This window comes from Eleginops maclovinus, chromosome 23, assembly GCF_036324505.1.
Source record: "Eleginops maclovinus isolate JMC-PN-2008 ecotype Puerto Natales chromosome 23, JC_Emac_rtc_rv5, whole genome shotgun sequence".
In the NCBI taxonomy this organism is placed as follows: domain Eukaryota; kingdom Metazoa; phylum Chordata; class Actinopteri; order Perciformes; family Eleginopidae; genus Eleginops; species Eleginops maclovinus.
In genome coordinates this window covers 22,380,100-22,403,067 of record NC_086371.1, presented here as the reverse complement: position 1 = coordinate 22,403,067, position 22,968 = coordinate 22,380,100, and the positions used below count along the sequence as shown (strand labels likewise).

At 39.9% G+C, this 22,968-nt stretch overlaps 1 protein-coding gene across 1 annotated transcript; it reads right to left on the bottom strand.

The window, feature by feature from the left end:
* Window positions 1-570: 570 nt before the first annotated feature.
* Window positions 571-22,733, bottom strand: irf2b (interferon regulatory factor 2b). The gene is made up of 9 exons (XM_063876296.1): window positions 21,814-22,733; window positions 18,842-18,934; window positions 18,666-18,765; window positions 16,444-16,620; window positions 16,278-16,327; window positions 11,956-12,085; window positions 10,505-10,657; window positions 6,085-6,110; window positions 571-4,698 (listed from the first exon to the last, which is right to left on the bottom strand). The coding sequence occupies exons 2-9, from the start codon at window positions 18,926-18,928 to the stop codon at window positions 4,432-4,434; spliced, it is 990 nt and encodes a 329-aa protein (XP_063732366.1). The 5' UTR covers window positions 18,929-18,934; window positions 21,814-22,733; the 3' UTR covers window positions 571-4,431.
* Window positions 22,734-22,968: the final 235 nt, after the last annotated feature.

The window sequence follows — 22,968 nt, the reverse complement described above, 5'->3', positions numbered from 1 at the left end:
CTATTATATCTATCCAAATCTATTTATGTTCTGCAAGTTAATTTGAAAAAATGTGCAGAAATGAAAGAATGAATTATTATTATACTTTAATTTATGTAGATAATATTTAGATAAGAATAAAAGCCTACATTATCCAACAAATGGGCAGACACATTTGAAAATATAAATGCCAAGAAATACAAAAATAAATTAATGTTTTTATTTAAATTAATTACATTTGAATATTCCATTTAAACCTTAATTATCCATGTTTTTGTGTTTCTGTTTACATCCTGGGCATGTGTTTGGTAAGCAAGTCATTTTATGTAAAAAGAAGAGCGGGACATAAGAAAACAAGACGATGAAGAACTCTGTGTTCTAGGGAAAAGGGGAAGTTTGGATCAGTTTTTTGTATAGAAAATAAATATTCATTTAATTTTATTTTTGTCTGCAACGGTCTTTAAAAATGTTTTTTACAATTATTTGACATGCAACCTGTTTATACACTTCTTTCCATTTTAGTTGTATTTATTTTATTATTAAAATGGCAACTTTAGTCTGCAGTACAATCAAGTATGTTAAACACCAAAATAAATACAAAACAGTCTTTATTATCAGATTTACATGTTGATTCACATGTAGCTCAACACGTACAGAGAATAAACAGTGGAGACATGTCACGCTAAAGATGCTTCACTGCATTGAGAGTAGCTGAGCAATCACCGTCTTCAGTTCTCTTTAAAGTCAACGGTCATTTTGTTCTTTGTGCTGAGACACTCTCGGCTCTGACTGGCTGTGAATCACACGAAGCAAAAGCAGGTGGGAACTACATGATGGGAAACATTCTTACATCTCAATGTAATCAACTTTTGGCTATAATTAAGTCCCTTTTGTTATTTAAATAAAGCAAATAAACTCTACCTATAAGTGCACTTAAGTTTTTCCTGGCTACATCTCTTTTTATAACTAGTCTGGATTTTGACGCAATGTCAATGAAAAGCAAGTTTGAATATTACATTTTTCAAGTAGAAGTTTTCAATTCGGTCAACCCATGCTTCAATAGGGAGCACAAACAATTTCATTTAAATTGATACAGTGGCGCCGATATCTAATATGGATCATGTTGTTTATATGCAAAGCAACACAAGAAAAACAGCTGATTTGGTCATTACGACCACAGGGTTTTGGGTTGAGAGACTATGTGACCCCAACGACAAAATTCCTGAAGCTAAAAAGGCCCACAAGGACAAAACATGGATAAAGTAAAGGCAGAATTTGCAAAGGCTATTGACAATATAACTTGCAAACATTGCTTTAAAGGGGGCCTATTATGCTCAATCTCAGGTTCAAATTTGTATTCTGTGCTTCTACTGGGACATGTTTTAAAGTTCAAAAAGCTCCTTATTTTTCTCATACTGCCCTCTTTTCACCCTCTGTCTGAAACCAGAGCCCAGTCTGCTCTGATTGGTTAGCTCTGTTGTGATTGTTCAACCGATTAGCGATGTCCCGCCCCTTAGCCTATCACGTACAATGTGATGTAGCACTAAATAGAAGTGCTGGTGTTACGTAGCGATGTCACAATGGCGGCGTTTCAGGCAGGGGGGTAAACCCCCCCCCAAAAAGCATAATAGTGCCCAAAGTAAAGTGTATCCTGCAGTTTAACCATCAGTTCATGAAGGCGAGCCTCTCATAATCATGAGCCCCCTCTCAGTATGCGCTGCGGAACAATAAAAAGGCACGTTAAAGAAAACATTTGGTAAAGCCATCTCCACAGTCTGTCACCAAACCCCCCTCTGATTCTTAAATTAATTCACCATAATAATAATAATAATGTGCATCCAGTGTAAAGTCTCCTTTAGTGGTTTGGTTCTTGGCAGATTCCTATTTGTCAGACTGTCTTCCTACTTTTAGTTCTGTTCCTGGAGCTCTGCTCCATGGCAGGCTTGGGAAAAAAGAGACCGTGCTTTAGCCTGCTAGCCGCTAACACAGGTAGCGTTCAGATACACCCTCCAACAGCGCATTGTAGAACAGATAACAAAATATCTTTGTTTGCCCAGCATCCTGGGCATGTGTTTGGTAAGCAAGTCATTTTATGTAAAAAGAAGAGCGGGACATAAGAAAACAAGACGATGAAGAACTCTGTGTTCTAGGGAAAAGGGGAAGTTTGGAGCGTAAAAAAAACACATCTCTGCTGACGACGGTCCTCTGGGATAGAGCCCTGATTTCCCTATTCCTGCTTGTTATTATAGCAGTCATTTAATTGTGCAAAATCAATGCACTCACTATGATGATACTGCTTACTCAAGTTAAGCTAAACTAAATGTCCACTTCCTCTAACACAATCCCAAGTGCCTCTTTAGGGACATTTTAAAAGATTCTGCAGATTGTTTTAATGCGTACATTTTCACAAGGGAGTGAGTTTCTTTATTCTACAATGTTGAAAGTTTGTCATTCGCTCCTATAATAAGTCTATAATTAATTGAGCATGCAAGATAAAGACACCAGCGCCCTTCAAAATAAAAGCCCAATTAAAACACTTATCCTAAAACATATTTTACTCATGTATCTTAAGTTAATAGGTTGGCGTTTCTAGAATCCTCCACAGATGGGTGACTTGCTGTTGATGCCATATTCCCATTCCCTAGTCCCTGATTTATCCCAGACTGAATGTTTAGAATCAAAAGTGTAATACAAACCCAAAGGACACATTTTTGACCTCTAAGGACGTCAGACCACTTTTTTAAAATGTGAGACATGAGGGTCAAGTAGTAAATCCCAATATATGAGGATGTTTGACACATTGTTATTAAACTAATGATGTCAAGATTAGAAGTGTGTTAACCCACTTCTCCAGTTTCACACACAGGGCCGATAAAATGTCCTAGAAGCTACCTGCGGCTGTCACGGCAGACTAAAGCATGGCTAGTTTGAATTCAGCTTCTCTTATTAAAAAGGCACACATCTTCAAAAAGGCTACACACACACACACACACACACTAGTGCTGTCCGTAAGGTGCTGAAGCGGCTTGCAGGCATTCATACATATGAGCTATGTACATGATTAACACCAGGACGAGAGGAGGGGGATACGTAGTTCCCAGTCGGAGTGTGTGTCGGTGGGTACAGTCCTGAGGTCTCCACACACACACAGATGGACACACACACACGTCCGTTTCCACTGCGGGGCCAATCAGGGCTTCACAACCGCCGTCAAGTCTTTTGTCTCGATAACAACATGCCTATGATTCTTTCTGCAGCTCGCTGTGCTGGAGCTGGTTCGCCGACTGAGGGATTAATTCTCAGGAAGTTTGTTACATCCAAGCAGTTCGGTCTCACGGGAGCGGGAACTAGTTTAGACGGCAGGTCATTAGTTCTGATATCATGGTGAGAAGTGTTAGGAACTATGAGCAACTTTTCTTGTACTTCTGTACTTTAACTTGCTGTTTTGAGTTCCACAATGCACTATGAGAACTCTGATGCTGCTCATAACGGTCTTATGAAGTGTTTATTGTGGACAATGCTCACACAACGATCGCCATCTTGGCAAAGTTTCGGAAGTTACGCTAACCAGCCACGATTGTTGTTGTTGCGGTCAAACACAGCACTAAACAACAATCAGGTTTTTATAAAGATATAAAAACAATGGTTGGGAAAAGAAGCTACTGCTGAATGTTATGGGTTAATTAATCATCTGTAAGGGTTTGATACAGCGAACTATAACGGCAATAGCTAGCTAGCTAACCGCTGAAATAGTCACTTCCTTAGGGCACAGCAGGGGTGTATCTGGTCTAAATTCACACACTAGACACGTTTTCATAGTGTACGACATGGCAGTGTATCATGGGGAGTGTCCCGATTGAGACACAGCATCAGTTTCAGTTGAGAAACGGCTAAAAATCGCAGCAGAGTAGATGAATATGAGGTTAAGTAATGAAACACTGATTATTCATCTACAGGTTGTGCAGTTAAAAACATTATGGCTTTTTCAAAGTTCATCTTCTTTCATTGGATAAATGTTGCTCATCTCTTCCATTAGGCATGATGTGTGCTAAAGCGTTAGCACAAGCATGATCTTCTAAGGACACTTAGGGCTCGCAAAAGTGTGAGACTATTTACGTGCAAGTGTAAAACAATAAGGTTTCACAGAGGACGGAGGATAAGACGGGATAAATGAGAGATTCTGAGAGTGTAAACAGCTGTAGTTGCTGCTAATTGTAATTTAATTACCGCAGTGAGTAATTATGATACAAATGGTCGTTGTGTGGGTGAACCAGTCAGCAGTTCCTCCTCTTAAAATGAGGATTCATCGCCAAGAGAAGCTACAGAAGAATCAAAGGTGTTGAACCTCGTCTCGTTTTGGCTCGGCGCTGCCCCGACAGATAAGACAAACTCTCCGTGTCGTTTCCTATGCCCAGCAAGCTGTGATGATACTCCATCACCCGGGGTCAGAGGTCAGGAAGAAGTAGCATCCGAGGTTTTCATTATGACACTCGCGCGCATCTCGTGGGTTTGGCCGGTCGCCGCCGACTCAGAGTTCTGGTCGTACGGCGACGTCCAGCCGTGGGGGTGGTAGCTGATGAGGGGCATGGGGTCTCGTGTGCTGGTCACCCTGAAGTTGGGCTTGCTCGCGGTGACGAAGGTTGCCATGCCGGGGAGAGAACACGAGGGAACCCTGAGAACTGATGTGTTGTAGTCCCTCCTCCAGACTTCACTGACCCCCTGACACAAGACAAAAGAGAAGAAGAAGAGCTGCGTCAGCAAAACACAAGCAGAGACACGGTCGGCTGTGGCTAATTTCTGACGCATGTTGTGGGGAAGCATACAGAAGTGAGATTATCTTCCTCTTTTTTCGAACATCCATTTAATAATTCTGTGATTTATTTGTTTCCTCTCAGGATATATGGTTTCAAAAGAGGTGAAAAAAGGTTTTGACATGAAATTCTTATTTTTAAATCCTTCGTAAAGCAGGTGTTATTGCAATACTCATTGTGGCCACCACTATGTTTTAATTCCTCCAGGTTAGATTGAACTACAACATACATATATTGTGTGATAGAAAGTAATGTTACATTTAGAAAATGGGATGGTGGTGCAGTATAACCTCTTGTATCAGTTAAAAAAACAAAAACGCACCTGCTAGAACTTATGATGATAAGTAAAAAAAATATCATTTTGGAGAAAAATGTAATTCCAAACCTGTTTCCTAGATATACATCTATTGTTTACAATCTACTTCTTTTACCTGGTCTTATAAAAAAGATGGCTGACAGGTGATAAAGCCCAAAAACATTAGCATGAGGAGAAAAGTTTTCAAAAAACAATGCAAATATAAAATGTAAGTAAGGAAACATATTCAAAACACGTGTTTTAGGAAACATTTCCAGACTTGCCTGGATAAATGAAACTTAAAATACTATGCAAAATGCAAAATACAAAATGCTTCATGTGCATTTGTTTTGGCACCTTGTGTAGTTTGTATCTGTTGTTGGAACTGCAGTGCGTTGCTTCTGATGGAAGTGTTTTGGGTTGCATTTGCATGGGTCAATATATTCTTAAGACTTATACACAGCATCCGAAAGGCGCTTTAAATCTGATTTATTTAATGGCTCACCAGATTTGTTTTCCCCTCATTTGCCTCTCAGGGCTTCAGTTGCTTTGTACGTGTTAAAATATTTAAAAATAAACCTATTTATTACATTAAATAGCTGCATTTATCACAGCAGGGAATCAGATTGTGAGGGAACGTTTCTACTTTCCTCTGTACTCTTACCACTGATAAGCTGTAGTGTGTGTGTGTGTGTGTGTGTGTGTGTTACTGTGGGTACAATGTACTACAAAAGGACAACCTCAGATCATACTGTTAATGTTTGACAGTTCCTGACAAGTCCCTCCCTTTTCTCAGTGTCTCGCAACATTACAGGAAGGAACACACACACACAAACACACACACACACACACACACACACACACACACACAAACACACACACACACACCCTGTTTCAGCAGTAGCTCTGGAACAGGTAAAAACCTGTTTCTCTGAAGATCAGAGCAGTTAATAATTCATTCATCCCTCTCTCCTGTGTACAGTAGAATGGCAGACTCACCTCTGTGTCACTGTCTGTGTCGCTGCCTGTACGAGGAAACAAATATTAAAGCCGGTTAAAACATTTGTGGTAGATATTTGCGAAAAGTCACATATTTACAAATATAAAAAAAGGAAGAGCAAACTGACAATAGTGCATGTAGAGGCAAGGAATGACTTCTGGGTTACTGTCAGTAATTATTGTGTGTGTGTGCGCCTGGCGAAGGTGTGTCATTGTCGCGGGGTGATTAAGATCACCAGTGCGCCTGCTGAGGGTTACGGTTTGTTTGTCACAGAGAGGGAGAGAGTTAAGGAAGCGTTCATTTCTCACAAGCTGCTATAGACAACACTTATAACCGGATTAACCTCATTGGAACAATAGAGATACGTGTCACCTTGTCCCATCTTTCATCAAGAATCAATACAGTGATTACTCAACCACTTGGACACTGCTTATTTATTATGGACATAACGTGTCGGGCGGAACTCCCTGCGTTTTGCCCCTCAGCGGCTAAATTGTTTGCATCTTGGATAGTCGCCTGTTCTGCTGTTAAAAAAAACACAAACATCTGCACATAATAAAAGTATTTGTCAAAGTAAAATACATTTTAAAAAAAGGGATATTTATATTTATTTTGAACCCTGACTATTAGGCATGGTAGCGATGGAGAAATATATGAAAGTGGTACGAGACAAAGACAAATGCATGATTACAACTGTAAACTGACAGAGCTCATTCTGCCTGAATGACTGGTTGGATAAGAAAGGTGGAAACACATATAACCAGATCTCAGGGTGCTGATCACCAACTGCAGAGAACTGAAAGCACAGACATTAACCGACCCAATCACCAACCAAAGCTCACTTGCTGCAGGGATAAATAACAGTGTTCTCGATGGAGTGTGGCAGCCTTGAAGAGCGTAGAGTCGGGGTGTCAAGCTCAATTTCATTGTGGGCCACATTGGCACTTTATAAATATACATATATAAAATATGTATTATATGACATAATTGCCTCTGCATTGGATTATTATTGGTTTTAGTTATAACCTAATTCATATCTTGCTGAAAGCAGAAGTGTTTGGGTGCACACTTATACTTTTCTGTCTTACTGTTGCATACATCCCATGAATTTATGAGAGGAAGTTATCCTCATCATAACTCACCAATCAGATAACATACTTTTTAAGTGAATAATAACAACAACAGGGTTTGTTTTTTTTAGATCAAGCACTATTTAAGTACAATAAAAAGCAGCATTAAACATGATATTCTTTGCGAGCTCTTGCTCGAGTCTGACACCCCTGTAGTAGAGAGTGGCTTCATTTCCCCATTAGAAGCTAGCATGGCGCCCCCTGACTAAGTCTCTATGTTCCCCCTCTAGTATATACACTGCACGGCCCAAAAAAAGGTCACAAGCCTGTGGGGGGCAGTGCTATGATCTGGGGTTGCTGCAGTTGGTCTGGTCTAGGTTCAGCAACGTTATGTGCCCAAAGAATGAGGTCAGCTGACTACCTGAATACACTGAATGACTTTATTCCATCAATGCATTTCTTCTTCCCTGATGGCACGGGCATGTTCCACGATGACAATGCCAGGATCCATCGGGCTCAAATTGTGAAAGAGTGGTTCAGGGAGCATGAGACATCATTTTCACTCATGGATTGGCCACCACAGAGTCCAGACCTGAACCTGATTGAGAATCTTTGGGATGTGCTGGAGAAGACTTTGCGCAGTGGTCCAAATCTCCCGTCATCAATACAAGATCTTGGCGAAAAATGAATCCAAGACAGAAATAAATGTTGTGACTGTGCAGAAGCTTGTGGAAACGATGCCACAGCGAATGCGTGCCGTAATCAAAGCTAAAGGCGGTCCAACGAATATTAGAGTGTGACCTTTTTTTTGGCCAGGCAGTGATAAATATATATATATACAGTGGGGCAAAAAAGTATTTAGTCAGCCACCAATTGTGCAAGTTCTCCCATTTAAAAAGATGAGAGAGGCCTGTAATTTTTATCATAGGTACACTTCAACTATGAGAGACAGAATGAGAAAAAGAAATCCAGGAAATCACATTGTCTGATTTTTAAAGAATTAATTGGTAAATTCCTCGGTAAAATAAGTATTTGGTCACCTACAAACAAGCAAGATTTCTGGCTCTCACAGACCTGTAACTTCTTCTTAAAGAGGCTCCTCTGTCCTCCACTCGTTACCTGTATTAATGGCACCTTTTTGAACTCGTTATCAGTATAAAAGACACCTGACCACAACTTCAAACAGTCATACTCCAAACTCCACTATGGCCAAGACCAAAGAGCTGTCAAAGGAGACCAGAGACAAAATTGTAGACCTGCACCAGGCTGGGAAAACTGAATCTGCAATAGGTAAGCAGCTTGGTGTGAAGAAATCAACTGTGGGAGCAATCATTAGAAAATGGAAGACATACAAGACCACTGCTAATCTCCCTCGATCTGGGGCTCCACGCAAGATCTCACCCCGTGGGGTCAAAATGATCACAAGAACAGTGAGCAAAAATCCCAGAACCACACGGGGGGACCTAGTGAATGACCTGCAGAGAGCTGGGACCAAAGTAACAGAGGCTACCATCAGTAACACACTACGCCGCCAGGGACTTAAATCCTGCAGTTCCAGACGTGTCCCCCTGCTTAAGCCAGTACATGTCCAGGCCCGTCTGAAGTTTGCTAGAGGGCATTTGGATGATCCAGAAGAGGATTGGGAGAATGTCATATGGTCAGATGAAACCAAAATAGAACTTTTTGGTAAAAACTCAACTCGTCGTGTTTGGAGGAGAAAGGATGCAGAGTTGCATCCAAAGAACACCATACCTACTGTGAAGCATGGGGGTGGAAACATCATGCTTTGGGGCTGTTTTTCTGCAAAGGGACCAGGACGACTGATCCGTGTAAAGGAAAGAATGAATGGGGCCATGTATCGTGAGATTTTGAGTGAAAACCTCCTTCCATCAGCAAGGGCACTGAAGATGAAGCATGGCTGGGTCTTTCAGCATGACAATGATCCCAAACACACCGCCAGGGCAACGAAGGAGTGGCTTCGTAAGAAGCATTTCAAGGTCCTGGAGTGGCCTAGCCAGTCTCCAGATCTCAACCCCATAGAAAATCTTTGGAGGGAGTTGAAAGTCTGTGTTGCCCAGCGACAGCCCCAAAACATCACTGCTTTAGAGGAGATCTGCATGGAGGAATGGGCCAAAATACCAGCAACAGTGTGTGAAAACCTTGTGAAGACTTACAGAAAACATTTGACCTCTGTCATTGCCAACAAAGGGTATATAACAAAGTATTGAGATGAACTTTTGTTATTGACCAAATACTTATTTTCCACAATCATTTGAAAATAAATTCTTTAAAAATCCTACAATGTGATTTCCTGGATTTTTTTTTCTCATTTTGTCTCTCATAGTTGAGGTATACCTATGATAAAAATTACAGGCCTCTCTCATCTTTTTAAATGGGAGAACTTGCACAATTGGTGGCTGACTAAATACTTTTTTGCCCCACTGTAATTATATTTTTTTCGTAATTTCATTTTTAGTAATTATTTTGTATCCCTTCTCTGTGGTGTTATTTGTTCTTTGTCATGTGAAATGTATCAGGATGTGTGAGCGATACAATACTGTGACCAATTTTCCAGTTCTTGTGAGGGTGGGGTTCTGCCTGTTTTCTTGAATTTACAAAAGAGACAACAGACCTCATTTCATACATCTAACTTCAAACACGTTGAGAAAAGCTGAGACTGTACTAGCTGACCCGGAAGTGTCTACTGTTTTTCCAACAGTTTATAGCCCCGCCCACTTCCACATTACAAGCTCCTACAGAAGGAGGTGCAGTCTAACAGTCTCCCCCTAATAAATTAGTCTCTCAGCGGCAGGAAGTGGAGGAATGTAGAGGGACCGCAGGGAGGGGTAATTCTTTGTGGTCTGATAAATACTTCATTTATCAAATTTTGCAGCACATACTGTTCCCCCCACCCCCAAGCTGCAGTAGACATGATATTGATTGGGCGTTGTTGACATGGGGACGGCGAAGTTCTCCTTATACATCCATAACGCAGGGGCTACGCTACGTCTATGCATGGGTACATCTAAAATAAAGTATTGACACAACCTGGAAAATGCCTGTTCCTTTCCAGGTTTTAGGACTCCTGCACCACAGGAAGTGCGTGTCAGCCAGATTACGCTGTGTGTTGTAACACTTAGGCACCAATAACCATGACCCAGAAAGATTCCCCTTTGTATGAATTGTAACCACTGTGCCTTTAAAAGATAACTGTGGTCAAAACCCTGGTTCATGCATCTGTATCTACAAGGGCATTTAACTAACGCATGTATGCTTCTTCTTATCTGTTGTAAAGCAATACGTGAGTGAGTGTGTGTTGTGTGTTGTGTGTGTGTGTGTGTGGTCTCACCACAGCACGAGGACACGGGAGAGATTTGCAGCGGGTACGAGTGGGAGGAGCTGACGGTCTGTTCCTCGTTCTCAGTGGTCACCTCGATGGTCTGACAGACGAACGGCAGCTGCTCGCTGGTGATCACATGGTCTCCTACCGAGCTGTCGCTGGCTGTGATTGGACGGACAGGAAATGTTAGGAAAGGCTGAAATCACTAAATAAATGATTGATTAAAAAGTCTGACGTGTGTGGAAAAATCTATCTTCCAGAGATAAAGAGATATTTGTGCGCCTTCAAAATGTGTAGTTAATCAATATTCAGAAAGTCATAAAACTGCTTTGACTTTCTTTAAATGTATTGCAGTTACTGGAAACCGTTACCAAATGTTATCCTTTCCATTTTTTATTTGTGTTGATAGAAACAGTTCCTTAATAAACAGGATAAAGTGCTGTTAATTACCAGCAATACTAATAAAAGAAAAAGGCAGAACAATAAAGATAGCTCTACGTCTCTGAGCAAATCCTCCTCTTCTTCATGATAATAACTCTCACTAGTATAGGATAACAGCCAGCAGAGTTACTGAGCTAGATAATCAACAATAGATCTTCTTTTTTTTTAAAGCTTCCGTTGTGGTTTTTGAGTGAAGCTTTTCAAAGTCATATTTTACAACCAGTCTGGACACTGGGAGAATTGATTTTGTGTTGTCTTGGATAGTTAATGTAATACATGAGGCTCTTAGAATGCTGCTAGGTGGGACAGCAGAGGCGAAACACCAACCAATGAGGATTGGAGAAGATAGAGAAACATGTTGTGAATTTTAGAAATGATAACTCTTGTTTGAAAACAGGTTTTAGATCCATGTTGCCATTGGAGAGATGATCACTTCTTCAAATAACACTACACATGACAGAGGAATGGTTAAGTGTTATAACTCTGAGGGTAACAGACAGTACGTACATTTGGGGAATTCCCAAAGTTGTGACTGATCCTTTTTTAGGTCAATGTCTGCTCATGGTTTGGTTTTTTGCTTTGTTTGTCTTAAGTGTAGTGCTGTTATTGTATTTTTCAAAACAGCATTGTTTAAGTACATGTAAAACAAACACAATAATTGTTATGAAAAGCCACATTATCATTAGTCCATGTTATAACAGTTCATCTTACTAAGTCAGTGGGTATTTTATCTTATGAGTGTTGAGAGCAAAAAGATTTCACATGGAAACCATTTGATCTACCTTTTGCTTTAAATAAATGTTGACTTTTGGACTTCAAACTGTGGATTTTTGGGAAATGTTTGGATCACAGCCATTGGTAACCATCGTAATTGGTCACCACTTAATTGTTATCTATAAAAAATCTAACTAAATCTAAATATTAGCGTGAAGCTTTGCACAAACACCGGCTTGAAACACTATTGAAAGAAAGTTAAAAAACTGTAATAGCCACAAAACATGAAGACACCGATGTGGTACCTGAGACGCTGTCTGTCACTGTGAACTCTAGTGCTTCCAGCTTGATCACATCCTGTTTGACACCTTCCTGTTTGGTGTAGTCGATCGGTCCGATGTCAGGAGTCCTCACTGGAGACGGAGAAGCTGCCGGCTGGGGACAGAGTGGGAAAGGAGACAGAGAAAGATTGAGAATACACCTTTAGACCGGTATTAGCATTAGCTAATTAGCAACAAAACATTGAGTTAAAACTTCTGAAGTTCATTTTTACAAGCACATTCAAAGAGAGTGTCCCTTTGTCACGTGATCGGTTGGACAAGATGGCAGCATCATTTTTGCTCTCCTCAACCCTGACTTATAAAGTTCGCTTTTATTAACCGTTACTGGTATTAATTTGAGTTGATTTAGAATTTATATCCTGCTTTATCTATTACGATGTCCGAATTAGGCAAGAAATCAACAGCATCTTCCACAAAAAAAGGGAACACGTGCAGATGTGGAAGCCATCGCTGACCTTGTGCTAGAAAAGCAACGTGTCTATCTTGAAGCACGTTTTAATCAATTGGAGCAAATTGGGAGAGATACCGAAGGGACATTGAGCGCTATACAGGCGGACTTGACGACCTTAAGAGGAAGTATTGGGGCTGTTAAAGCAGAAATGGGGAAAATGAACGCTGGGGTCAGAGACAATTCTGCTCTGCTAATCAACCATGAGTCCGTGCTATCTTAGTTTGGAATGCTGGCGGTTTAAACGCACCACATAAGCGAGCTAGTGTTTTGTCACTGCTCCGTCGTAAAAAAGTCGATCTTGCCCTTTTGCAGGAAACTCACTTGCTAGGTCATGATTCCAAACGCCTTGCTTATAGATTCTACCATGTCATTGCGTCTTCGTCAGTGGACACGAAAACTAGGGGAGTGGCGGTGGTAGCTAGACGTAATCTTCCGATTAAAGTGCTGGACATTAGGACTGACACGGTGGGCAGATTGGTAATTGTGAAAGCAGAGCTTTACGGGCGGAAAGTCGCTTTGGTTTCGATTTATGCGCCGAACAAATTTGAGAAAGGTTTTATGACTGCTTAACGCATCATATGCTAGAACTGACCGAGTATTCATTAGTAGTTGGGGCTGACATGAACGCTATATGGGATGTGGCTCGAGATCGTTCCCATCCAAGAGCCTCAAGAGACCAACAATCGGCTACTGCTGCTCTGCGTTCTTGGGTCCAAAGCCTAGGTCTTGTAGATGTCTGGCGATCAGTTAATCCTACCTTGAAAGACTATTCATTTTTTTTCTCACAGGCATAAAACATTCTCTAGAATAGATTTTCTTTTTTCTTCCCCAAACCTTTTTCAAAGCATTGATAATACTATTTTGCTTCCCATTGCTCTGTCAGGCCATAAAGGAGTGTTCTGTCGCGCCTCTCTGAAATACTTATCAAAAGGGGCCACTAGACGGCGCCTTAACACTTCATTATTAAAGAATGGGGATTTTAAAGCGCAATTTCTATCTCAGTTGGACGAGTGTCTTTCTTTTAATATGGGTTCAGTAGATGATCCTAAGATATTATGGGATGCAGTGAAAGGTTTTATTAGAAGTAATGTCACATTGTTCACTTTCAATTTGCATAAGGCTAAATCAGCCAGATTGCAAACCCTTGAAGCTGAATTTTCTAGATTATATTGTCTTCTGCAAAATAACTATTCCTCAGACATAGAGACCAAACATAACCTCAAAAAAGAAATTAATGACATTTTGAAACAGCAATCTGAATTCTTATTACACAGAACTAGACAGGTATTATTTTCAGGGATCCAGACCCAGTCATTTATTGGCCATGAAGATTAGATCTAGTGACAACTTTGCTGACATCCCCTCTGAAGGCCTCATTACAACAGAACCCAAAGAGATTAATAAAACGCTTAGTGAGTTTTATTCCACTTTATACCAATCCGAGGGCCAGCTGGACAAAAATGGATGTGAGAACATTCTTGGACAGCTAAATCTACCATGTCTATCAGTAGAAGATTCCTTGAGCCTTGATAACCCTGTAACGGTGGAAGAATTAGAAAGAGCGGCTTTGTCTATGCAGTCCAATAAATCCCCTGGCTTAGATGGGATACCTCCAGAGTTGTATCTGTTTTTCTGGGAGAAATTAGGCCCTTTACTTCTAGACATGATCAAAGCGTCAATTGAGAAAGGCACTTTTTCAAGAGATGTCAATACAGCCCTTATATCTTTGCTCCTAAAGAAAGACAAAACCCCACAGACTGTGCTAGTTACAGACCCCTGAGTTTGTTAAATGCTGACCTCAAAATCTACGCAAAGCTAATTGCGGCGTATTGAAAAGTTTATGCCATTTTTAGTTCATTGTGATCCGACGGGATTTATCAAGTCCAGACTTGCCTCTGACAATGTTAGGCGACTTCTTCACATAATTGATTCTGCAAAAGATGCAAAAGTCCCACAAGCTGATTCAGGTCTTGTACTCTAACCCCACTGCACAAGTTCTAACTGGGCAGTTGTTTTCCGTTCCGTTCCCTGTCACTAGGTCATCACGACAGGGCTGCCCTTTGAGCCCTTCACTCTTTGCCCTTTCGCTCGAACCCCTGGCTCAAATGATACGACAGTCTACCTCCATAAACCCCATTTTGATTCTTCATACGGAACATAAAGTAGCTCTTTTTGCAGACGATGTCTTAAGTCTTTATGGAAAATCCTATTCAGTCAATACCAAATTTATTATCAATTTGTGAGGAGTTTGGCTCTCACTCTGGATTTAAGATCAACTGGTCCAAATCTGCTCTTTTGCCTCTTAATGACTCAGCGAAAACACTACCCTGCTGATGTCCCTCTTGTCCAGTCTATATCATTTCCATTGTGTTTTGGATGCATCCCTTTGCATACAGGCAGGCGTGCATGGGGCTGCTTTTTTGTTTTCATTTTAATTTTCCCTTTTCTTTCTTTATCAGGTGTTATTGTGCTGTGTTAGTTTAGTTTTGGTTAGATTGGTTTGGGTGGGTTGAAGTTGTGGTATTTTATTGAAATGTGGATGCATATTTTTGTGACAAATGGGCGACCTTACACTTTTCATGCCCACTCAATATTGTATTGTATTTTTGTATTTTGATGTGCAATTGCTTAATAAACATTTGGTCACAAAAAAAAAGTGTTTCCCTAACAGAATGACTTGTAACAGCATGAGGGCTTTGATACGAGTGCAGCGCTGCAGTAATCGAACGTTATTCAGCTTTAACAAACACCGTATTCCCGCTAACACCCTGAAGCATGTCAGGCATGTAAACACAGAAACTGAACTCTCACAAATGTACTGAGGCAACCAGTCATGGCTTATTAAGCACGAGTTCTGTAAATGTTGCTTGTATTCAAGTATTTCTCACCTATATTTACAATTTAGTCTTTTATTCTTCAGTTTTGACTTCAATTTAAGCATGAAGAGAGTCTACAGAGAGCTTAAAAGGCCTTTTCTTTTTCCTTTCTGCAGGAAACAAAGCAGCCTTTTCTTTAATTTGACTATAATGTTACTTGAGTCATCTTCTGGAAAAGTATTTGGTAGTAGAGTGAAAGCCAATTTCTCATGGTGGAATTCCTGGCAATTTGGATCTCAATGCTGAGTCAGATTTACAGAAAATGATGCAATGCTTGGACATGAATTGAGCAAAAGTTCCTGCTTGAATATGTTATTGTTATTATTATTATGCCCAACAGAGAAAAAAAAGTAAGAGGTCTAATAAATGTGAGTCATATTTAGATAAAGACGATGTTGCCACTGAAGGCCTTTAGCAAATCAAGACTCCTGTTTATTATTCCTTTTGTATTACATAATATTTATATCCAAAGTTCCGTAGACATACAGGCGATATGTGGCGTCCAGTGTCTTGAAAGACACGTTAACAATCTTGACTGCAGGGGTAGGGATTGGACCACTGATCTCTGATTGGCTGATCAGTGCACTAAAAAATGAAATCCGATCATTCCTATTTACCCTCCAAAACCTGTCATCAAGTTGTTGGAACAGGTTTGATTTTTTTATGCTTTTATCAAATGCCTTTTGAGAGTAGTTTGACCCCTCAGAGCCACTGTACATACAAACGTCATTATGGCTTCCCATTAAACCACCCTAATTAATTCAGTTCTTAGAAAACCTGCCAACCTTTTTGTGTCAATTTGCTCATTTTCACGCATCATAAAACATATCGTAACGATTTTTCTCGGATGGGAGAGCAAATGTGTTAATGGTGAGCGGAACTCAGAATATATGTCCTGTCTATATGAGATTTCTAAGTTATTATTTTTACTCAATCCAGCAGCTGTTGTGTTCATCTACCTCTTTACTCCTCTTTGGCTTCCCCTCCTTGTCGGTCTTCTTCTTTCCCACTTAAACAGACAGAAAGAAAATACACTTTCAGTAATTGAGCCACAATATGATTGGAAAGAGTCTTCAAATTATGAACAAGGGTTTCCAAATCAAATCTAGAAAAGCGATTGAGCACCTTTCTTCATGCTCCTCTCGGAGGAGGAGAGCATCTTGTAGACTCTGAATGCGTTGGTTCCCTTCTTGATGCTCTTGTCCTTCACCTCCTCGATGTCCGGGAGACTGTTCATGGCGCAGCGGAAGTTGGCCTTCCACGTCTTCGGGTCGGGACGGTCTATGCCGATCTGATATTTACCTGCACACAAACACAAGTCCCCGTCATTTCCCAGGTTTATCATTATTCATGTTTCATTTTTATTTAGATATTATCCAGCTTGGACAGATCCAGCTCCAGACTATGAAACACCTGAGCTCTGTTAAGTGCCTCAATAAAGCATTCATCTGTAATAAACAGTATTTAATTTCATTTGACCGTACAATATTTAATTTGACATTGTGTTCTTGTATATATCATATTCCATTTACATGTATATAAACTTCCTTCTTATTTATTTTTTATTGGTATTTATTTGCAACATTCTCTATTTCTATTCTGTTATTTCTTTCACTATTTTTATTGATTTTATTTGTTTTCTGTTCTATATATATATATTCATGTTGGCGGGACCTAGGTCTTACTTTTTTTTGAGCTTGCATTCTTCTACTGTTTTGCAACAACAACACCAAAAAAACTGAAAATGAGAAAGAAAATATTGTTTGTGATGGCCGGTTGTGGAGTAAGACACAATTGATCAGATTCTGATTGAGTTTGATAACATGGTATAACCACATCTTTTTTCCGCTCATCATTATAAACCAAAAACATGAATTAAAAATATGAATAATACTTAGTGTAGCTCAGCAGACTTGCTTCCTTTGAATTAGTTTTTATTCTCTCAAATAAATGCACAGTTCATTTATTGTTCAGCAGACTAAATATCACCAACAGTCTCCAGCTGAAAGCTTTAAGTCCTGTGGGAGATTTCAGCTGCCTTTCTGAAGTGTGGAGCTGAATATTCCCCACTGTTTGTGATGGAGCGGCTGCTGTTAGAGCTACAACACCTCACTGTCCTTTAGTATATCATCTCACAAGATAAATATTTATTTAGTGTATTTTTTTGGATGCCTTTATTCAAGTGACAGTGTTGGAAGGGGGAGACATGTGGAAAATGTCCCAAAGCCAAATTTGAATCGGGTTCCTCCACAAGGGGGCTAGACTCAGTACATGAGTTCTACCAACTGAGCTACATGGTGGCCCCGTTTCTAATCTGTTGCTTTTATTATTTCATGAAGTCTTTTATCTTTACATGGCTGTTTATTGTTTGTTTTGTTTATGACTGAAACTTTAGGGCTGCACTATTGATACAAATCTGTATTGCAATCCGAATATAGAGTGGTGCAATATCCAAATCACACTAAGCGCAACATTTGGTCAAATATGTCAGACTATCTGGGTAGGTAATATGAAGCTGGAAGGCATTCAAAGAATAAGAAGACTTGAAGAGAATTATAAAACGATCAATCCTTCTGATGTGGTGACTCACATCGCATTTGAAATATCAGTCACATTTAATCGCAAAAGAGGGATTTTTTTTCCAAATCGTGCAGCTCCATCTGGTTTTGTATGGGATTGACCTGCTGCTCTCATTTGCCCTTGTTTGTGAACAATGTTGTGATACTGTTGTAGCAGTTCTTACAAAGTTATGTTTAATTCATTTATTTATTTTATACTTTTTATTGCATGTGTGGGGAATGTGTTCTGTGTTTGGGAAAAACAGGGGGTACATATTGGTATGGTGCTCCTTCTTGGTGGTGTTACCCTGTGAAAATTCAATAAATAAATATATATATTTAAAAAAGTTATTATTATTAACTGTTGTTTGGACTTTGCTCATCCTCCTGGGAAAAACCTAGCTGATTTTCACTTATTTTTCCTATAACCTGCAAGGCAAAAACATTGTTGGAATGACACGTTTTCGGAGCCACTGTGTGCTTCCAAACGGAGCAGCGTGTCCTTACTGACTGAGACTCAGGATCCCTTTGATTCCTTCCTCACTAACGTTATGCAAATTGAAAGTTTCACTGATTTGAGACAGAAGTGGTGCGGTGTCTAGCAGCATGAACATGTGAACCACTGAAAAGGAGAAGCACAGAGTACCCACTGTACTAATACTACTGATAAGCTGTAGTGTGTGTGTGTGTGTGTGTGTGTGTGTGTGTGTGTGTGTGTGTGTGTGTGTGTGTGTGTGTGTGTGTGTGTGTGTGTGTGTGTGTGTGTGTGTGTGTGTGTGTGTGTATTACCGGTGTGTATGGCCCATCTCATGAAGAGCGGAGCATCTTTCTCCAGGTCCCAGCCGTGACGCGCAGCATGCATCCACGGGATCTGGAAAATCCGCTTTTCCTACACACATTTACATCCTGTCAGCTATTGACCTCAAATATAAAAGTGTGTGTGTGTGTCAAAAGTATATACTTACTTTGTTGACCCATTTGAGTCCCGGTATCTGGCAGGAGTCGATTTGTTCCTCCAGCCACGGCCGCATCCTCATTCTCTCCACCGGCATCGTGTCCTGTGAACGAACACACACACACACACACACACACACACACACACACACACACACACACACACACACACACACACACACACACACACACACACACACACACACTTTTAGTTTTTTTTCTTATTTGAAAAGGTCAAATAAGATTGATAAGACAAGATGACCTCTGTAGTCAAGGGACTATAAAAAAAACTACAATCCCCACTGCACCAGCCTTTAAGAGACACAGGTTGGGCGACATGTGTGGAAGAAACCTTTTACTTATTTTAATTTTCAGTTTTGCCTCTTGTTTTTGGATTTGTTTGACTATTGTAAAGGCCTATTTTCTTTGCTGAATGCGAGTGAGAGATTCTTTTATTTTGATTTAAGCAGCAATATTTTGCTGTTTTGGGTGTTCCCTCTTCTGTAGTGTTATAGGTATAGGTTTTGGTCATTAATGGTCTGCAAAGTCATGAATCCCAAAGCTCTCTACAGAGGAAGTTTCTCTCTCACACACTCCTTTGTTTACTGTTACTGCATAACACTTGCGCTTCTATTGAGTAGCGCTCCAACCCATTGGTCGGTAAGGGGTGGGACATCTTTAAGCAGTGCACTAACCACAACAGAGTCGGCCAGCTAACCAATCAGAGCAGACTGGGCTCTGGTTTCAGACAGAGGGTGAAAAGAGGTACAGGCAGTATAGAAACATAAAGAGCGTTTTGAACATTAAAGCATGGAGACATGTCACCATACAGGCACAAAATACAAATAGGAACCTTTTGTTGGAAGCATTTTCCAGCAAATATATTCAAATTCAAGCATACCTGATCTTGAAAATCGAAAAGATAATGCATTTCTAACACTTTTAAGACTTTGTACAGACCATAAGGAAAGGTTGTTTTTAGTACAGCAAACAACAGAAACAAAGTGTGTACTCTACCAGAGCGAGGAAGCAGCCGCCTCTGTGAGCAAAATAAAGGAGAGAGTTGAGTTCTTTTTATCTGTGGTTGCAAAGATAAGATTCCTGCCAAGTTCATGACAGTCAACTTGTACTATCAAAACCACAGACACATAGGCTACTGAATTAAAAAAAACATGTTGAATAACATATTTTAGAAGATGAGACAGAAGGACTACAGAAAGAACTAAAAGGATAATAAATATGGTATGTTTATCTGAGCGTGAATTCCCCCCTAAACACACATTTGATTTAAGAGCGCAGTTATGATCCCTGCAGTGTGAAGTGTTCAAAGTCCAGCAGTGAGCTGACACTCCCCAGTGAGACTGAGCTCCACAACAGGTCAGACAGGGTGACATGGCACCGCGTCAAATAATACGCATTAGCCCTTTTTTACCGCAGGGGTTTGAACATCCAGCGACAGTAGATACAGGTTAACTGTGTTCAATCAGAGATATTTATCTGGAACACAGAAGTTTAAAAATGCACTAGTTTAAATGGTGTATGTTATTTAAATGTGTTGAATATGAAGTTGGTACAGCTGTATTTGGGATTTTGTTTTTGTTATGAATTATATTGTGAAAATGCAAAAAAAGAAGAAATAATAATAAATAAAATAATAAATATAAATCAGCATAAAATATGAAATGCTTACTTTGCGGAAATATTTTTGCGATTGCACAGCTTATCATATTTAGTACTACTTTCTTTAAAATATGCACCAGTAGCTTGGTGTTTGAATACTCTTAATAATAAATGATATTTACAATAACTGCAATATAGCTTAATCTTATATCTACATTTAAAACTCACAAAGCAAGATGGCACATTAACGTGTTACCACATGACTTGCCCTGCTTATACATGTATACATTTACACCGTATTAATTACACATTTCATTTCCTAAAATTCAACAAAAAACATGTGTAAGTTGCAGAACATGATACTTTAGCTGTATTCAAAAGGTGGAAGATGTACTCAAGTATTGCACTTTAGTAAAAGTAGACGTACCAGAATGTAGGAATACTCTGTAACAAATAAAAGTCCGGCCATCAAAATTTTATTCAAGTAAAAGTACAACAGTGTAACCTTCAAAATATACTTACGGTACTCATTATGCAGTCATTTCAGAACATAGATTTATTACATGTTTTGGTTATAACTATTGTTGCATTGATGTGTTTATCAAGCTGGAACTAGTTGTGAATTTACTCCATGAGAATCCTAAGTATATTTAAATGTATTATATTTTATATCATTACTCTATATCTGTAAAGTAAGTAAAGGTACTACATAAAACTTGTGGAGTAAAAGTACAACATTAACCTCTGAATTGAAGTGGAGTAGAAGTATAAAGCTTAACATGGAAATACTCAAATATGAATGAAATACAAGTACCTCAAAATTGTACTTAAGTACAGTGCTTTAGTAAAAGTACTGAGTTACTTTACACCAATGGCTGTAGTGCAGTTTTAAAAAAAAAACATCTCTGATTTACTAACACGTGCATTAAGCCCTGAATGCAACATACATTTGGTCACATACTTTTCCTCTAACAACAAAATACAGTTCAAACTACAGTACTTTTAAATGTGAACTGGCAACACGCAGTCCTTTTGATACATGTTAGCAAGTGTTGGTAATTGCCATATCCTATCCATATGATATTTGAATTGTGGTAAGTGTTAGCAGTAGGTTTGTTAGGTATTAAACTTTGATTTAGCAGTGGCGTGCATGTCAAGAGTTAAATGCGGTCTGTTTGTCTGCTGTCTGCCAGCGTGCTGACCCAAAAACAAGCGAGCCAAAAGTGAAAATAAATCCCATACCTCGTCAACAAACAGCAGAGAAAAACTACAGTACCACTTTCACTTACACACAACGAGCCAGGAGCCGTCATGTCGTCCTGCGGGAAGTCAGTAGCATTAACATGCGGAAATAAGACGTTACCTGTTCAGTCTGGACGGCCTGCAGCCTCGCAGTCCTGCTGTCACAACAACACGCGTAGCTCCAATTATACAAGTTCACTTGTCGGTGGTTTAAAGTAGAAAAAGGGAAAGTGTAGCCGTCGTTTTTTCACTGTTTCTGTATTCAGACCGAAAGCAAAACAACGGCTGCTTCGGGAAGTGGGGGCTCGAGTTGGAAATCCCCCTCCTGCCTGCTCTCTTGCTCTCGCTTTGGGGCTGTCGCGAGCTGCGTGGCGGAAGTTTCTTGGCTGCGTGCGCGGTCCCGAGGAACCACCGAGCGAAGAGGGCTCACTCTGGTCATTTTTATTGGAACCACAAAAGCCTTTATAAGCACATGGGGCGATTGTACCTCCGTGAGTAGATGTTCGCCCATTAAATGAAAGGTCGCTGGTTTGATGCCCAGACCTTGATAAATTCTTAATTTCGAATGTGTAGGAATGTTTGCTTCGAAAGCCATTTGAGGGGTCTGAAAAGTTTAAAATGCAGTAAATGTACCATATTCCCATGCTTAATATACTGTATTTATTGAATATATGTACACATGCATCAGTATCACCACAGAGCTGTCTCATCTTTAGTCCCTGGGTATATATTGCATGTGACATAAAAAGAAAATAAGATCCAAATAAACATTGCTCATTCCTAAATGCCTACCAGTAAACCATTTGCAAGGGTGAGTAAAAAAATTAACTATACAAATATGACCTGCTTTTGGCAATGTAGAGGCATATGGAAAAAGTAGTAGTCTTCTCAGATATAGACGATCTTTTTCGGGATTTCATTTTCATTTCCTCTATCTCTCTCCCTCCCCTCTCCCCCAAACACCCCTTTCTGCATTGCTGATGGTGGAAACGAAACTAGAAACTTCACGCAAGTGTGTGTGTGTGTGTGTGTGTGTGTGTGTGTGTGTGTGTGTGTGTGTGTGTGTGTGAGAGAGAGAGAGAGATTACACCCACATGCAGTTATTTGTAAAGTATTGATTTTCACTATATTTGCCTGCACTGACCTGATGTCCTATGCGTGGAGATACCAGATAGCATTTCAAATTTGACACATTGAGTTTCATTTTGCACGTTTTTTTAAGACCTCTGAAACCGTTGCAGTTTATGGATACATCTACGAAGTAAAACATGCACTT